The 14,804-nt window shown below is 40.4% G+C and overlaps 1 protein-coding gene across 7 annotated transcripts in view; it reads left to right on the top strand.

Moving 5' to 3' along the window:
- The window catches only part of LOC136862768 (zinc finger protein 431), a 277,839-nt gene that overhangs the window by 231,043 nt on the left and 31,992 nt on the right, over window positions 1-14,804 (top strand). For all 7 annotated transcript variants that reach the window (XM_067139010.2, XM_067139004.2, XM_067139005.2 and 4 more), the window contains one exon: window positions 3,844-5,763. In XM_067139010.2, the coding sequence (XP_066995111.1) occupies window positions 3,844-5,763 (1,920 nt within the window). The remainder of the gene's footprint in view (window positions 1-3,843; window positions 5,764-14,804) is intronic.

Genomic DNA, 14,804 nt, shown 5'->3' with positions numbered 1-14,804 from the left:
CAGCAGGGCTAAATCTGGGGCGAGCAAACCAGTCCCCGGCATCGCACCAGAGGACTACGAAGGCGCTCAAGCCCTGAAAGTAGACGCGGGTGTGGACGAAAGGAAAACCACCGAAGTTCCTGCTGCCACGCGAGGACTTGCTGATCGTTATCAATGGGGACGAGGACACCGTCGAACGGACCCAGCGGATCCCCCATTGGAAGATGGTGGCCAACCGAACAAACCGTCTTGCAGAGTATCGTGGAGCAGCTTTAAGGAGGGGGCAATGTAATGGTTATAGCATCCGCCATGCCAACTTGCTACTGGCCGAGCTCGTCACCCATCGTCCCACCCCCCTTACACTCGACCGTGCCAATCATGAGCAACACTTAAGCGCTGGGACGGCCCTTCTCTCTTCTATCCGTGGTCGCGCCGCATGGGACGACAGAAATTACTTGACTATTAATCTGGAGTGTTCCATCTCGCGAGGTTCTTGGATCCATCGAACATCCGGACGATTCTAGAAGGGCCAGCGCAGGTATATAGGAGAGGAACGACCTGCCTGCAGTCAGTGAGAGTGAGTTAGTGAGTGAATGAGTGAGAGCGAGATTGAGTTCGCTGGTGTGAGTTAGCGAAAAGCGCAGTCAGTGATAACCTGGGCTGATGGAGTATCTGCCTCATGGAGCCGAGGACTCATTCCTGTTTCGTTGATGTCGTGCGTTTGTATCTCTTTGGGCCAGCTGCTGGAGAAGAACCTTGGGTGTTCTGGAGTAGCGCGAAGGGAACACTGGGTGCCGACGTGTGAAGACTGAGGAGTTCGACGGATTGAGTGAACAGAGGATACTATCCCAACCTGCGAGACTGACGTGTAGGCTGTGGACCGTGACGGCGCTAACGAGTGTGACTGAGTGGCTGAGAGAGTGTACTGTAAATAATTGATGACTCTGTGTGTGTCTGTCTGTCTGTCTGTCTGTCTGTCTGATTGTAGATGGGACATGAGAGACTAAGAGAGAGAGAGAGAGAGCGCGAACCGTGTGCTTGTGTAAGTTGTGGCTCGGCTATCGTCTGTATGTGTGTAAATCTGTAATTGTAGTGCTTAGTTAATAAATCTTAGAAATAGGTTGCTACCAGGTTCTGTACGCATTTATTTACTTATTTACCCCGCCAACACGTTACATTATCATAATGTCCTTCTTGACTTGTGTTGAATGCCGTGGGACTGCCATCATAATCCAAAGACAGTGAATTCTAGACTTACGGTAGCAATGAAAAGCTCTAGTATTTCCACACATTCCTTTCATTCTATAAGTTAATTGTGGCAACTAGATAGTTGCTCATCACATCAACTACTCTATTCTCCATTTTAAAATTTGCTGATGTAGTTCCTAATCAACCATGCAAAATAAGTTACTGGTTTGGGTGGCATTACTTATAATTCTCCCTTTTCAGATGATGTGATTACCTTCAAAGCAGTAATTAATGTAACTGTTGTAGAGTATTTTTTTTTCTTTTTTTTTTTTTTTTGAAGGTTTAATTGCTGCTCATTCCAGAATAGCATGCCAGATGGTCTCTTGTTTCTCCTCTTGTTGGTAGATATTTGGTTCTAATGTTCTACATAAACAAGGAAATATTTCTTTGCTTCATTGCCTTAAACGGATCTAGGCTCTACTTTGCTTCGTGAGTGTACATTCATCATATACATAGTACATGCCTGCAGTGTTTTATTACCCCATACTTCCTTACCTTTATACTTCCATGCTGACTTTATATCTGATGAGGACAAGGCCCATTCCACTTAGTCTGGTGTGCTTGTTATCACTATGTCCATAGCTCAACTGAAACCTTACATGCCTCATACTTCTGATATTACTAAATTATGCCTTACCCCATCATAAAGTTTTTTCTGGTACAACAAATTTTCCTGTAATTATTCACATAGAATGTAACTGTCGTTATATTTTGGAATTTGATGTATCATTGGGTTGCGTTTGTTGTTCCATGCAGGACATTAGCTGGCCATACACGGAATGGAATTGTGACAGACGAGGCCTTTTGTGACGCATTCCGACAGGCTAGTACTGCTCGTTAGTGAGCGAGATCAGTTCGAGGCGTTACCTGCTACAGGCGAGACCTGTTGTCAGCGCCTCAACGGAAAGACCTCACCTCACAGAACAAGCCTCCTGTAAGGAAAGCATGGAGTGGACAAAGGCACTGCTAGAGAAATTTATTGAAATGGACAAAGAGCGGCCGTGTCTCTGACAATTAAAACATGAGGTGTCACAGTGTCACAATCAAGCCTTCATCAGTATCCTCCTTTCCTCCTTCTTCAGCTTAGAAGCTAAAATATCCACAGTAAATACGCTTTTAACTAGACTGTTCTCCAGTAATAGCTACGCAAAAAAAGTCATTTTTTTACTAGTGGCTTTACGCCGCACCGACAGAGGTAGGTCTTATGGCGACGATGGGTTAGGGAAGGGCTAGGAGTTGGAAGGAAGTGGACGTGGCCTTAGTTAGGGTACAGCCCCAGCATTTGCCTGGTGTGAAAATGGGAAAACCATCTTCAGGGCTGCCGACAGTGGGATTCGAACCCCCTACCTCCCGGATGCAAGCTCACAGCTATGCGTCCCTATGCGCACGACTAACTCGCGCGGTAAACAAGTCGTTATGTATGTGTTGTGTATGTTTGGTATTCAGCCCGAAGGCTGGTTTGATCCTCCACAGCTATGCCAACACCTGTCATAGATAGCCTAGGCATCGCCGAAGAAGCGTACTAGGGAAATGAGGAGTGAAGTAGCTTCCCGTTGCTTTCTTCACAGAGTCAGAAGTTGCTCGCATATCAGTCTGCCAAGCCCACTGAAATGCACGCACCAGCTGGCCCTATGAGTGATATTTTCATACCATTCATACCAAGGACTGGCTGCATAAGGAATGGTATTACTAGCATCGCTCATATCTCAGTCACTTTCATATTGTCAAAGCCAAGGATGAGACTGAGACAGATCAAACATTTAACGTAATAACGAGAAAAATCCATTATGCTTACTTTTTTATTACTAGTTGCTTTACGTCGCACCGACACCGATAGGTCTTATAGTGACGATAGGATAGGAAAGGCCTAGGAGTTGGAAGGAAGTGGCCGTGGGCTTAAGGTACAGCCCCAGCATTTGCCTGGTGTGAAAATGGGAAACCACGGAAAACTATCTTCAGGGCTGCCGACAGTGGGATTCGAACCCACTATCTCCTGGATGCAAGCTCACAGCCGCGTACCCCTGACCGCACGGCCAACTCGCCCGGTACATGCTTACCTAACAGCATATCATAATCGCTGTGGTCCATTCGCAAATAATTCTTGTAATCGTCCGGTTCATTTTCTCTCAGGAGTTGTATCAGACTTGTGACTAAAGCTGTCTTGCTCTCCTGTCCATGATTTCATCCACTTTGATTTTTCTGTTTGCATGATGTAACATACCGGTATAGCAAAATGCGCATTCCAACAGCTGCAACAGCAATTTTTTTTTCCTCTGGACACTGTCTGCTTCGATGTCCATTGCACAGTTCTAAGTACGGCAGACCCGACCAGCAAGGATTTCAAACTAGTTTGAAAGGCCAGTGGATGAGGCTTGGCCTGCCGAGAACAAAGGGATCACCCCAATTAACGGGAGGGTCTGGAATGTTGACAGATTATGTTGCACAACATGACAGGCTTGGTGTCACAGTTGATGGCGAGCGGCAGGCCGGGTCTCCGAAGGTCAGTCAGATCTGGCCCCAAAGGCGAGGCCTGCGAAAAAATCTTTCCGTGTATGGCCAGCTATTGGTATTGATTTCTTTAAATGATTGCTAGTTGAAATAATTTTCTCTTTTCAGGTGAGCAGTGGAAATGAAGTTAACATCAATATCCAGATGGCCAGAGTTGCAGAACTCCGTTTTACTGCACCAGCAGCTGAAGGAGGAAAAAAGAAGGGTTCTGAATCTCCAGTTCTGGATTCGCAGATATCAAAAGTATTGGGTGCCGTTGACAATGGCACAAAGCTCAGGATCGTTGAGGCTGTGCAGAGCATTGTGTCCAACAGTAAAGAAAATCCTGCTCAGGCCTCTGAAACTTCTGGGTCTTTACGATGTAATGTCTGTGAATTTGTTGCATCAAGTACTGATGAGTTATCAGCTCATGTTTGTCAAAAAAATGTAAAACAAAAACAAACTGATATTCTTTGCAAGATCTGCAATAAGAAGTTCAAAGACACTTATAAATATATTATTCACAAGCAGACTCATGTAAGGGGCTCAACGTTTGCATGCCCACAGTGTGGCCAAGTGTTTACCCGCAATGATTCCTTGTTAATCCATCAAATGGGGCATGTGGGTGTTAAGCCTCATCACTGCAAGCATTGTGATAAGAGGTTCTTGCATAGAAACAGTTTGGAAATTCACCTAGCAAATGTGCATTCGGACGATAAGCCTTGGCTTTGTGATCATTGTGGGAAACGCTTTACACACAGGAACAATTTGCGCATCCATGCTCGTAGTCACTTGGATGAGAGTAGCAAGAAGCGGTACAAATGTGAAGTTTGCAATAAAGCCTTTAGGAATCGTTTCCTTGTACGTGAACACATGAAATCTCACACGGGTGAACGACCTTACAGCTGTGCACAGTGTACAAAGAGTTTCAGTACAAAAGACAGACTAAAGCAACATGAGGCTATCCATCTTGGAGTTCGACCTTTTCAGTGCAGCATATGTTCTGTTGGTTTCATTAGGAAGGGGAACCTAACTAAACATTATAAAACTCATGCCACAGACAAAGTTGTTATGTGCAGAATTTGTAAAGCTACTTTTCCTTCCGTTGCTGGGCTTCTCAATCATCGAAAATCTCATTCTGCTGATGAATGGGATCAAAGTAAAAATCAACAAAAGGGTGACAGGACACCAACGTTAGTGGAAAGTTTTCAGTGCAATGTTTGTAATAAGTTTCTATCATCCAAGCTGTCTCTCAGCTTGCACATGAGAGTGCATACTGGTGAAAAGCCCTACCAGTGTGAAGTGTGCAGCAAGAGATTTACGCAGAAGCCAGCACTTACCTATCACATGCGTCTCCACACTGGTGAGAGACCTCATGCCTGCCAGTTCTGTGGCAAGGGTTTTAATTCAAAGGTGGGTAAGGAGAGCCATGAGCGGATACATACAGGTGAGCGACCTTATAAATGTGGACAGTGTGGTGTGGGATTTCGCTGTAGTGCAAACTTGCGTCAGCACACTTGGATTCACACTGACAATCGGCCATTTGTCTGCGAGGTATGTAGCAAGTTATTCCGCCGCCGTGAGGCCCTGCAGGTTCACATGCGAATTCATACTGGTGAGAGACCTTATTCCTGCCCTATTTGTGGGCGCAAATTTACTCAAAAAGGTGACATGTTGAAACATACACGTTCTCATTCGAAAAAGACCGAACGTTTGACAGGTGTAGCTTGTCTGTATTGTGGGCAGGTATTTAGCCAGAAAAAATATTACAAAATGCATATTGATAAATGTAGCATGGCTAAAGAGGATATTAACCTCTTGAAAGGGGTAAGTGGTGTAAGAGAACATGAACAACAAGTGTTTGTCCAAGGTGAAGAAGTGTTAGTCAACGAGCAAGGTGTCATAGTCCATGGAGAAGATATGATAGTTGATGGAGAAGAAGTATTGGTGCATCAGCCTCATCAAGTTGTAGTTCATGAACAGTTAGTTCATTTGACTGAAGGTGAAATAGCGATTAAAGCAGATGACGACACACAGGAACTAAATACGGTAACTATAACACCAGAAGATATTATTACTTCATTCCCTGAAATTACTATTGTGGCAGATGAAATTCACGAATATCAGGTTGAATACCAGACATAGGGCAGTGTAAGGATTTGTGCTGTCTGCCATTAAAGTTTAAATCTAATTGCCATGAGAAACACTGCATTCTTCCTCAGTCTCAATATAGCCTTCTCTTTCTCTTTCATAGGATCTTGGTATAATACTCTGTGCCATTTTAACAAGTAATAATCCTTCTTTAAAGTGAAGTAATGGCACAGAAGTATAAGGGCAAGTGTGTAATTTTTCAGTCAGACAACGTATATAGGATACTTATTGAACAGAATATAAATATATAAACTTGTAATGTGCATTTGTATCCTATTATCTTAGTTGGCTTTTTGACTGAAAACTTCACTGTTTGCTTTTTTCATATGAAATATTTATGGTTCATTAAAGATTTTTTCTGTTTGTAACCCTTATTATTTATAATTTCTGTGATACTGAAATCTGGTATACTGAAAAATACTGTGCTTACCATTCTTTTATTAACTGTGTCAAAACAACTACACATTATTCTGTACTGTAGGAAAGTCTGTGAAGATTATTACATTTTTACTTCAAAATTGTACCTTGCAGGGGGTACTGAACTTCAAGGTTGTGCAATTATGCTTTGTCTTTGTGAAACAGAGTGAAAAATTTCCAGTTCCACTTAGTGCTATTGAGCTTTCTTTTCAAGAAATGTATATTCCATTTCTAAAGATTCAGTCAGATATGTTCTATTTGTAGTGTGTATGCTCCTCCTCTTTTATAATAATGCAAGATTATCACGTCTGCAGAATCGAAATGGATGACCCTGGTCTAGGCTAATTGTACTAATTAATCTTTGAATTAATTTAGAAAATTAATCACCTGCAAAAATAATTATTACTGTTGAATAGGTCAGTTTATTGGTGTCAGTCCTAATGCTTAAAATTTCTACCTTCCCCTGGAAGCAGGAAGCTCTATTTTCCCCACAAATTCTGTCTGACCAGTGACCGTACATACATATCCCCAGACCCTTGATGAATTATAAAGTCACCTATGCTAGTGTGTCTTATTGGGTTACAGCACAATACTCATTCCCAAGATCAGTTGTACCATTTCTGCAGATATTTTGTTTCAATTTTCATTTCATTTGTCAGATATTTTCAATTGAGACATGGAAGAAACACAGATGTTGTCCAGAATGTTTCACATTGCATTTTCTTAAAAAATAGGATGGCAGTTGGAGATTCATATTTGCTACCAGGACCATTATATTTACAATCCTTATGTAGCAGTTTTTCTATATTCTCGTGGAACAACACAACGGTTAGAATAACGGAAAATGGCATCTGATAATTAAAGTGTTCCATACTGATGAGTAAAATTTGTTGGAGAATATCCACAAATGTGTAAAATGTGTTTGGAGATGCTGCTTAGTATTGAAACATACTATTATTAACTAGAAGTTGTGTTGTAAGATAGAGAAATTGAGCCCAGTCACCCTACTACAATATTCTCAGTACAAGCTGTCAAAATACTTTGTGGCTTGATGCATTACTGCCCGTGAAATGCACTGCCTCCTATTAAGAATGATGCCAACTTTCTAAAAATATTTGCAATGTATAACAGAGAATTTACGTCCTGAATGAAATGTTTTATGTGTTATTATTGCATTCAGTCTGTAGGCTAGTGAGGTGTTTAGGTAATTTTAACTTTATGTATCAAGAATTCCTGAGACCTTATATCTCAGCACAAACCAGGGAGATAATACGACACTGTAAGAGAAATGTTTCAGGAGATAAAATTAAACTTTCAATTTTTAACTCGCACAGAACGACATATTTATGTCTCCTTGAAAGAACAATTTCCAGAGAGACTGATCAGCTGGCAACATGGTTGCTAGTACTATAAAGGAGTGATATTTGTGGGTGTGTTGCTGAAAAGAACTAGGCCTACAGTTATCAAGTCTGAAACATAAGAACTTGGTTATTCCATTTTTCTCCATTCTCCTTACAGTTTGGATTTAGTACCATATAATTTTTGTTCTCCAGAGCAAGTTATCTATGGTGGGGTGGGGGGTTGGAGGGATACTTATGTTTAAATCACATGATGTTATGAGTGCTTTGAGAATTTTTTATTTTTTTTGCTTTACGTTGCACCAACATAGATTGGTCTTATGGCGATGATGGGAGAGGAAAGGACTAGGAGTGGGAAGGAAGCGTCCATGGCCATAATTAGGGTACAGCCCCAGTATTTGCTTGGTGTGAAAGTGGGAAACCACGGAAAACCATCTTCAGGCCTGCCGACAGTGGGGTTCGAAACCACTATCTCCCGAATACTGGATACTGGCCGCACTTAAGCGACTGCAGCTATCGAGCTCGGTAAAGAGAGAATATGGTTTAATTAATGGAATAAGGATTAGTATCAGTGGGGCATACATGCCATCATTCAGTTGTGGAATGAAGCTCTGAAACTGGAAAGTTAGGCTCAGGATATTCCTAGGTATATCCTCCATGTGCCTGATGACAGCTGAATTCAGAGGATTCAACATGTATCTAGGTAGTATCAAAAAATTCAACAGTGCATCTACTCATCTGGACATTACTAGATACCACTGAGAGAAATTCTCGCAGAAATCTGAAATATTGGATGTAAGACTTTTCAGGTGTTTGCTCTATTAAAACCAGCATTTCCTCTTTGGCCTGACACTAAACTCATTAGATTGGGTTGTATCGGACCCTACGCCCTGGTGCTGGGGTGTCTGCAGGTGAATTTTTCAGAAGCCCATTAGTAGAGGCACAATTTTGATAACCGCATGTGGGAGATAAATCTCCACAATGAAATTATTTTCCGCTTAGCAATTCCTAACAAATTCTTTCATTGGAAACTTAGACTTTGCGTTAGGAATTGCTAAGCAGGCAATAATTCAATTGTAAAGATTTTATCTCCTGAATGCAGTTATCAAATTGTGCTTCTACTAATGAAAAAAATAAAAGGCCGTGAAAGCCCTAGGAGGGATGGAAGGTAAAGGTTTCCCCTAACCTCGGCACTTGGTGGGGTAAAGCAGTTGGCTCTATGCCCATGTCTTTCAGATGTCATATCAGGCCATATTTCTACATTTTATTTTATACCATTTAAATGATATGAAGTCCTGTGAGAAATTCCTCCACATGCATGCCCAGTCACCTTTGCTCCTAGGAATGAACTTTGTACTCATTCCTGGTGTAGGTTAAGTGAACCTCAGGAGCATACATATACACCTCTGGAAGTGAAGATTTCATTTCTTGAATGTTTCAACTTCCTGATGGGGAATCAAACGCACGTCCTTCCGGGTGAACTCGTCTGATAAATTCACCTGCAAACACCCGAGCATCAGTTGGTGAGGCCTGACATCCCACTCTGATGAGTCTATTGTCAGGCCAAAGTCAAAACTGGATTTATAGAGCATCTAATTTTTATATGCTCTATTGGTGTCAAAAAATATGAATTTCGTCATCAGGAGCTTAGACTTTGCATTAAAACCTGACATGTTACAAGATTTTAGATCATTGTTAATGCCTTAGCCATCAGTGGTGATAATGTTGTCAATATTTAGAAAGGCATCGGTAGTGTCTTGTTCTATTTGTGTTTTGATCACATGTGCTGCCCCATTATAGATGATGATGGTCATCCAGAACTGCAGAGAATTGTAAATAAGCTACAAGTCAGGGAATACCATTATTTGTATAAGCTGTGGAAGTTCTGTAGCAGAATTTTCTACTAGTTGAATTATTGCTGAAAAATGTGCTTTTGGCAGTGTCAGAAGAATAATATTGAAAACTGGTCTTTCTAACTTATGGCCAACATTCAACACTGAAAACCCCATTTTTCTTTGATTGATTTAAAAAATCACAAAAATGCAAAATCTTCTTTGACAAGTAGTTGACATGCAGCTATTTTCCCCACTACCTTCCAGTTGACTGAATTTGTAAACAGGAAAGTTTCTTGACCAGTGCTGTGGAGTTGCTTAGTAAATGCATCCAGTATAATTACTGATGAAGTAGCAACAGTAAATCACAGCCAATACTTAAATTCTGTGCGTACTCCTCTTGGTTTTTTCCAAGCATTTTTACTCCATTGAAAAACAGTCAAGAGTTTGAATAACCTCAGATGTCCATTGTTTGTAAGGTTATTCTGTTCATAGCAAAATTAGCCTGTTCAAGAATTTTTATCTAACAATTCATGCTATGTGCACATTTTTATGCAGCAAAACTTCGCTGCATGTGGTTGTATTTCTCTAGGATGTCGAGTTACAACATTCATATCATTTAAATGGTAGAAAATAAAATATAGAAATATGGCCTGATACAACACTTGAAATACATGAACATTGCAGTTAATTGAAACTATTGAAAATATTTGTGATTTAATGTGGTATTTCATTGTAAGAACTCCAGAAACCTGTAGAGAATTGAAATGAGCTATGCCAATTTAAAAAGTAGTAGTTCAGAAATTCAGCTGGATATTTCTGACATTAAAAACATCCAATGAGACAACGTATTTTAAGATGAACTCTTACGTGTACAGGGTGTCCGAGAAGTCCCCGTACTTCTAGTTTCATACGTTTTATATTATTATTATTTTGTTATATTATGGCATGGACAATTGAGTTTGTATAATTGGGGAATTCAATAGTTGTTGTATTAGTATTGGTATCCCTGCTGCTAGCGTTGTTGTCAGTCTCATTTCAGTTGTTAAGTCATGGCGGACATGAGCGGACACAGCTACACTGTTGAGGAGCGATTAGTGGCATGTGTGTGGGTGCATGAACGAGCACATACGGGGCAAACAATGACAGTGATAATGAGTGCATTTAGAGATCGCTTTGGCAAACCCCCACCTCGTAATGCTACTGTGCTTGATTGGGAGAAATGTGCGTTTGCTTCAGGCATTGTCAAAGAAGGCGCAGGAAGAAACGTGACGCCGTCGCTCAATCAATTGAGCAGCCTCCATTGAAATCTATTCGCAGAAGAGCAGCTGAACTTCAAGTACTGCTGCCAACAACGCATGACCACATTAAAAGAGATTTGAAAATCAAAGGATTTAGGCCGATGCATGTGAATGAATTATCTGACAATGACATGGAGCAACGAGTTGCAGCCTGCCGTGCTTTGTTGGCACAATTCCCAACTGCCGTGACTCGCTCAAGAGTGTTGTTTTCTGATGAATGAGCGATATATTGCAGTTCACATAGGAGGAATGTGGTTTTCTGGTCTAAGGAAAATCCTCATTATGTGCAAGAGTTGGAAAGGAACCCCCTCTCATGTTATGGTATGGGCCGGGATATCATCACGTCACTTGTGCGGACTGTATTTTTTTGTGGGTATGTGAATGGAAAATCTTATTTGCATATGTTACAATCTTGGTTAATACCTCAGCTTCAAGACAAGGGAATCATGGGTCATGTGTGGTTACAGCAGGATGGGGCTCCAGCACATTTTAATATTCAGGTGCGCGAGTTCCTTGGTGAACAATTTCAAGGCCGCTGGATTGGCCGTGGCTCACCAACATCTCCAGTCCCATTGAAATGGCCGCCACAAAGCCCGGACCTTACCACGCCAGACAACTCATTATGGGGAATAATCAAGTCCCATGTGGCTCAAAGTCGGTACACGACTAATGAAGAATTGCGCCAAAGTGTGGAGGAAGCCTTTCGTTCCATAACTCCTGAGATGCTCCGCAAGATGTCAGTGAGGACTTGGAGACGGATAGAACTCTGTGTAAGGCATGATGGTGTACAAACTGATTACCTGGATTCATAATTTTTATATGTAAGTACTCCACTATAATATGAAACGTATGAAACTAGGGATACGGGGACTTCTCGGACACACTGTACATTTGCCGATTATGCAACAATATTTTTAATTTAAATGAGCAGGTGCTGAACAATAATACAGAAATTAATTTATGTTCTTATCACAATGTTCCACACAAGCACCAATTTAAAAGTACTTGGTGACCAACAACACTTGAGTAGATCATTATACTGTGTTATCTCATACATTTACTTGCAGACAATCATGTACTTGCCAGACTGAGTGATTCAGATGGTTGAGGCGCTGGCCTTCTTACCTCAACTTAGCAGGTTTGATCCTGGCTCAGTCCGGTGATATTTGAAGGTGCTCAAATACATCAACTTCATGTCAGTAGATTTACTGCCACGTAAAAGAACTGCAGAACTAAATTCCGGCACCTTGGCTACTCCGTAAACAGTGAAAGTTGTTAGTGGGAAGTAAAAAACAAATATTATTATTATTATTATTATTATTATTATTATTATTATTATTATTATTAATCATATCCTATGCATATTTTTATGGATGTGGGGGTGTATGTTAAGTGACACGGGAAGCTGATAAGGTGAAAACATGATGGGGCCGGATGAGGACTGGCGATGGATGAATCAGAAATTCCTACTCATGCTTTTCAAATGAACCTCTTGTCTAGTTGGGTTATGAGGTACTCTATAATACAGAAATCTCACAACAGCTCGTAAGTGTCCTGACTGTGCTTGTTTAACTCCAGAATGGTAGTGCTTGTCTCCATGATGAACATGTGGTACACCTTGAATCCTCTCGCTTCCATTCTTCATCTTATCTCCACCTATCTCTGGCAGTGCCATGCACAGTGTTTAGCCTCCTTCCTGCTAGGTAAGAGAATGGATGGAACATTGAGATATTTGTTGCTTGTAATCAGTTCCTAAATTCATAGTTCATACAGATGCAAAGTGCTACAAATAAAAATGTACTATTTTGTTCACCTCCAAGACAAAGTGCTACTAATGATCACCATATGGTTTCCATTAGTTACAGAATTCATTTACAAGGAATACACTTGACCTCGAATGCTCTGAACTGCATGAAAACATTCTTAGAATATAGATCCTTCATTACAAAAACAGTAATCTGTGACTTTTCCATGCAAAATTCAGCATTAAACAATGGAATGTTGTATCCGCACTGACAAGTATAGGTGCGGTACGAATGCATCTCTTGGAATGTTGGGTTGTGGGTTACACTGTAAACTGTGTACATTGGCATCATGAAGAAAATTAATTCCATGAATGTTGTCAAAATATTAAAGACAAAAAGTTGTGATGTGCTGAATATGGAAACTCAATCCGAGTCAGGGCTACGGAGTTTGTGAATGTTATATAATATTAACTAAACTTATGTCGTACCTTTTTGATACTATATTATGCAATGCTTACATTACACTTTTAATCTAGGAACTAGTTTCGGCCTTGGCTGGTCATCATCAGCCATAATACAAAACTGTACAAACACATCTAATGGCTAAAACAAATGTATAAATGTACACAAATGGTGTTAAAAGGTATTAAAAGCATCTGGGATGAAGTATGTGCACAACACTAAAAATATACGATGAAATTAAAATAAGGGTCTAAAATCCTTAAGTTTGTTGCATCATGTTAAAATGTTTCATTAGTGCTTCCTGTGAAAATATCTTGAAAAACGCTGAAAAGTTCTTCTGTTGGAAATTGTCAATCGTTGAGTCAAGGACGGCACACAGAGATATGATTAAATAGCCGGCACGTTCTTAGATTGCAGCTGGTAGAGATTCGCAAATCAATGTAGTGTCCATGAAGTTAACCTTTCGCTGCGGCATTTGGTGCATGGCCTATTGTTGTGTGCCTCATACCAACCTAGATTAAAAAGGTAATGTAAACATTGCATAATATTGTATTGAAAAGGTGGACCATTACGGCACAAGATTAGGTATTATTGTGATCACAATTCAATAACAGATCAAAACCATGAAGTTTATATCCTATGTTATATAACACAATAATGCAGAAATATAATGGGTTGATATAGCAGTGCATGACATTATGCTGGTTAGATATACTGATATGCTGATTTTGAAGCAGAAGAAGAGCCTGCAGCTGAAAGTGGCTGTTCAAGCAGTACAAGACTTTCGTTTCCAGTGCAACAAGAACCATCACGTCAAAGTGAGTATGAACTATCTCCACCCAAAAAGTTGAGGCCCATTGTATTAGAAGATACTGATGACAACATACTGAAGACGTTTATGAAGACTATTACAATCGTGGCTTCAGCTCCTATAGCAAACTACTGAGGTGCCATAAGTACATTAGAAGTAAATCAAATTGCAAGGTAATTTTAAATGATGTGACAAGCAAATTACTAGGATATCATTTTCGAAGGAAACAGGCTGTCACAATTATGAACTTTAAAAGAGTATGTAATGTTGCAATTTGGTAAATCAAGGGCATATGAATCTACAATTCAATGTTGATATCTGTAAATGTGGACATTAGAAGCATCTAAAATGGTTACCCTGGACAAATTCAAGGCTTTGATTACTTTCATTGACAATTGTAAGGCTGAACATCAAAGCATATTACTATATTTGCCACACGTAAGGACATAGAAGATAATGCAGTAGTAGTAAGGCACAAGAGTTTGTGGAGGAAGTGAAGAGATTTACAACAGAGGGGAATGTGAACAAAGGGGTAGCAGGCCCCACCACCAGGAGGGACAAATGCTGAAGAAAAGGAAGACGAGTTGTGAACAAAGGACATTTGGAAGACTGACTAGAGTCAATTTCCTTATGAAATATCTGCAGTGTCAACACTATCTCTCAGAGGAGAGAAAACTGCAGCTTGTGTGTAGCAATCTGTATATAGGCCTTCACACAGCTGTATAATTGATGTAGCTTTACAAATTAGTGGCAGATTAGCTTACAAACTGTATATCTCTTTTCAAGAGACACAAGGCACTTTTGGCATAAATGTTTCAACTTGAAGTGACATATTCATGAAACATTTATATGGAGGCAAGCAAAAGTGGAAAAATAACAGAAGAGTACATGAAACATATGTAATGTCACATATGTATTGTCACAAAAAAGCAAGAAAATACTGCCACCCTCATTATATGTACATCTTTCAGCAATGTAAGCTTTATGTGAGAAGAGGGTGAGCTGCAAGGACT

The sequence above is a fragment of the Anabrus simplex genome, chromosome 2, assembly GCF_040414725.1.
Source record: "Anabrus simplex isolate iqAnaSimp1 chromosome 2, ASM4041472v1, whole genome shotgun sequence".
NCBI lineage: Eukaryota > Metazoa > Arthropoda > Insecta > Orthoptera > Tettigoniidae > Anabrus > Anabrus simplex.
This window is presented reverse-complemented; position numbering and strand designations above follow the sequence as displayed.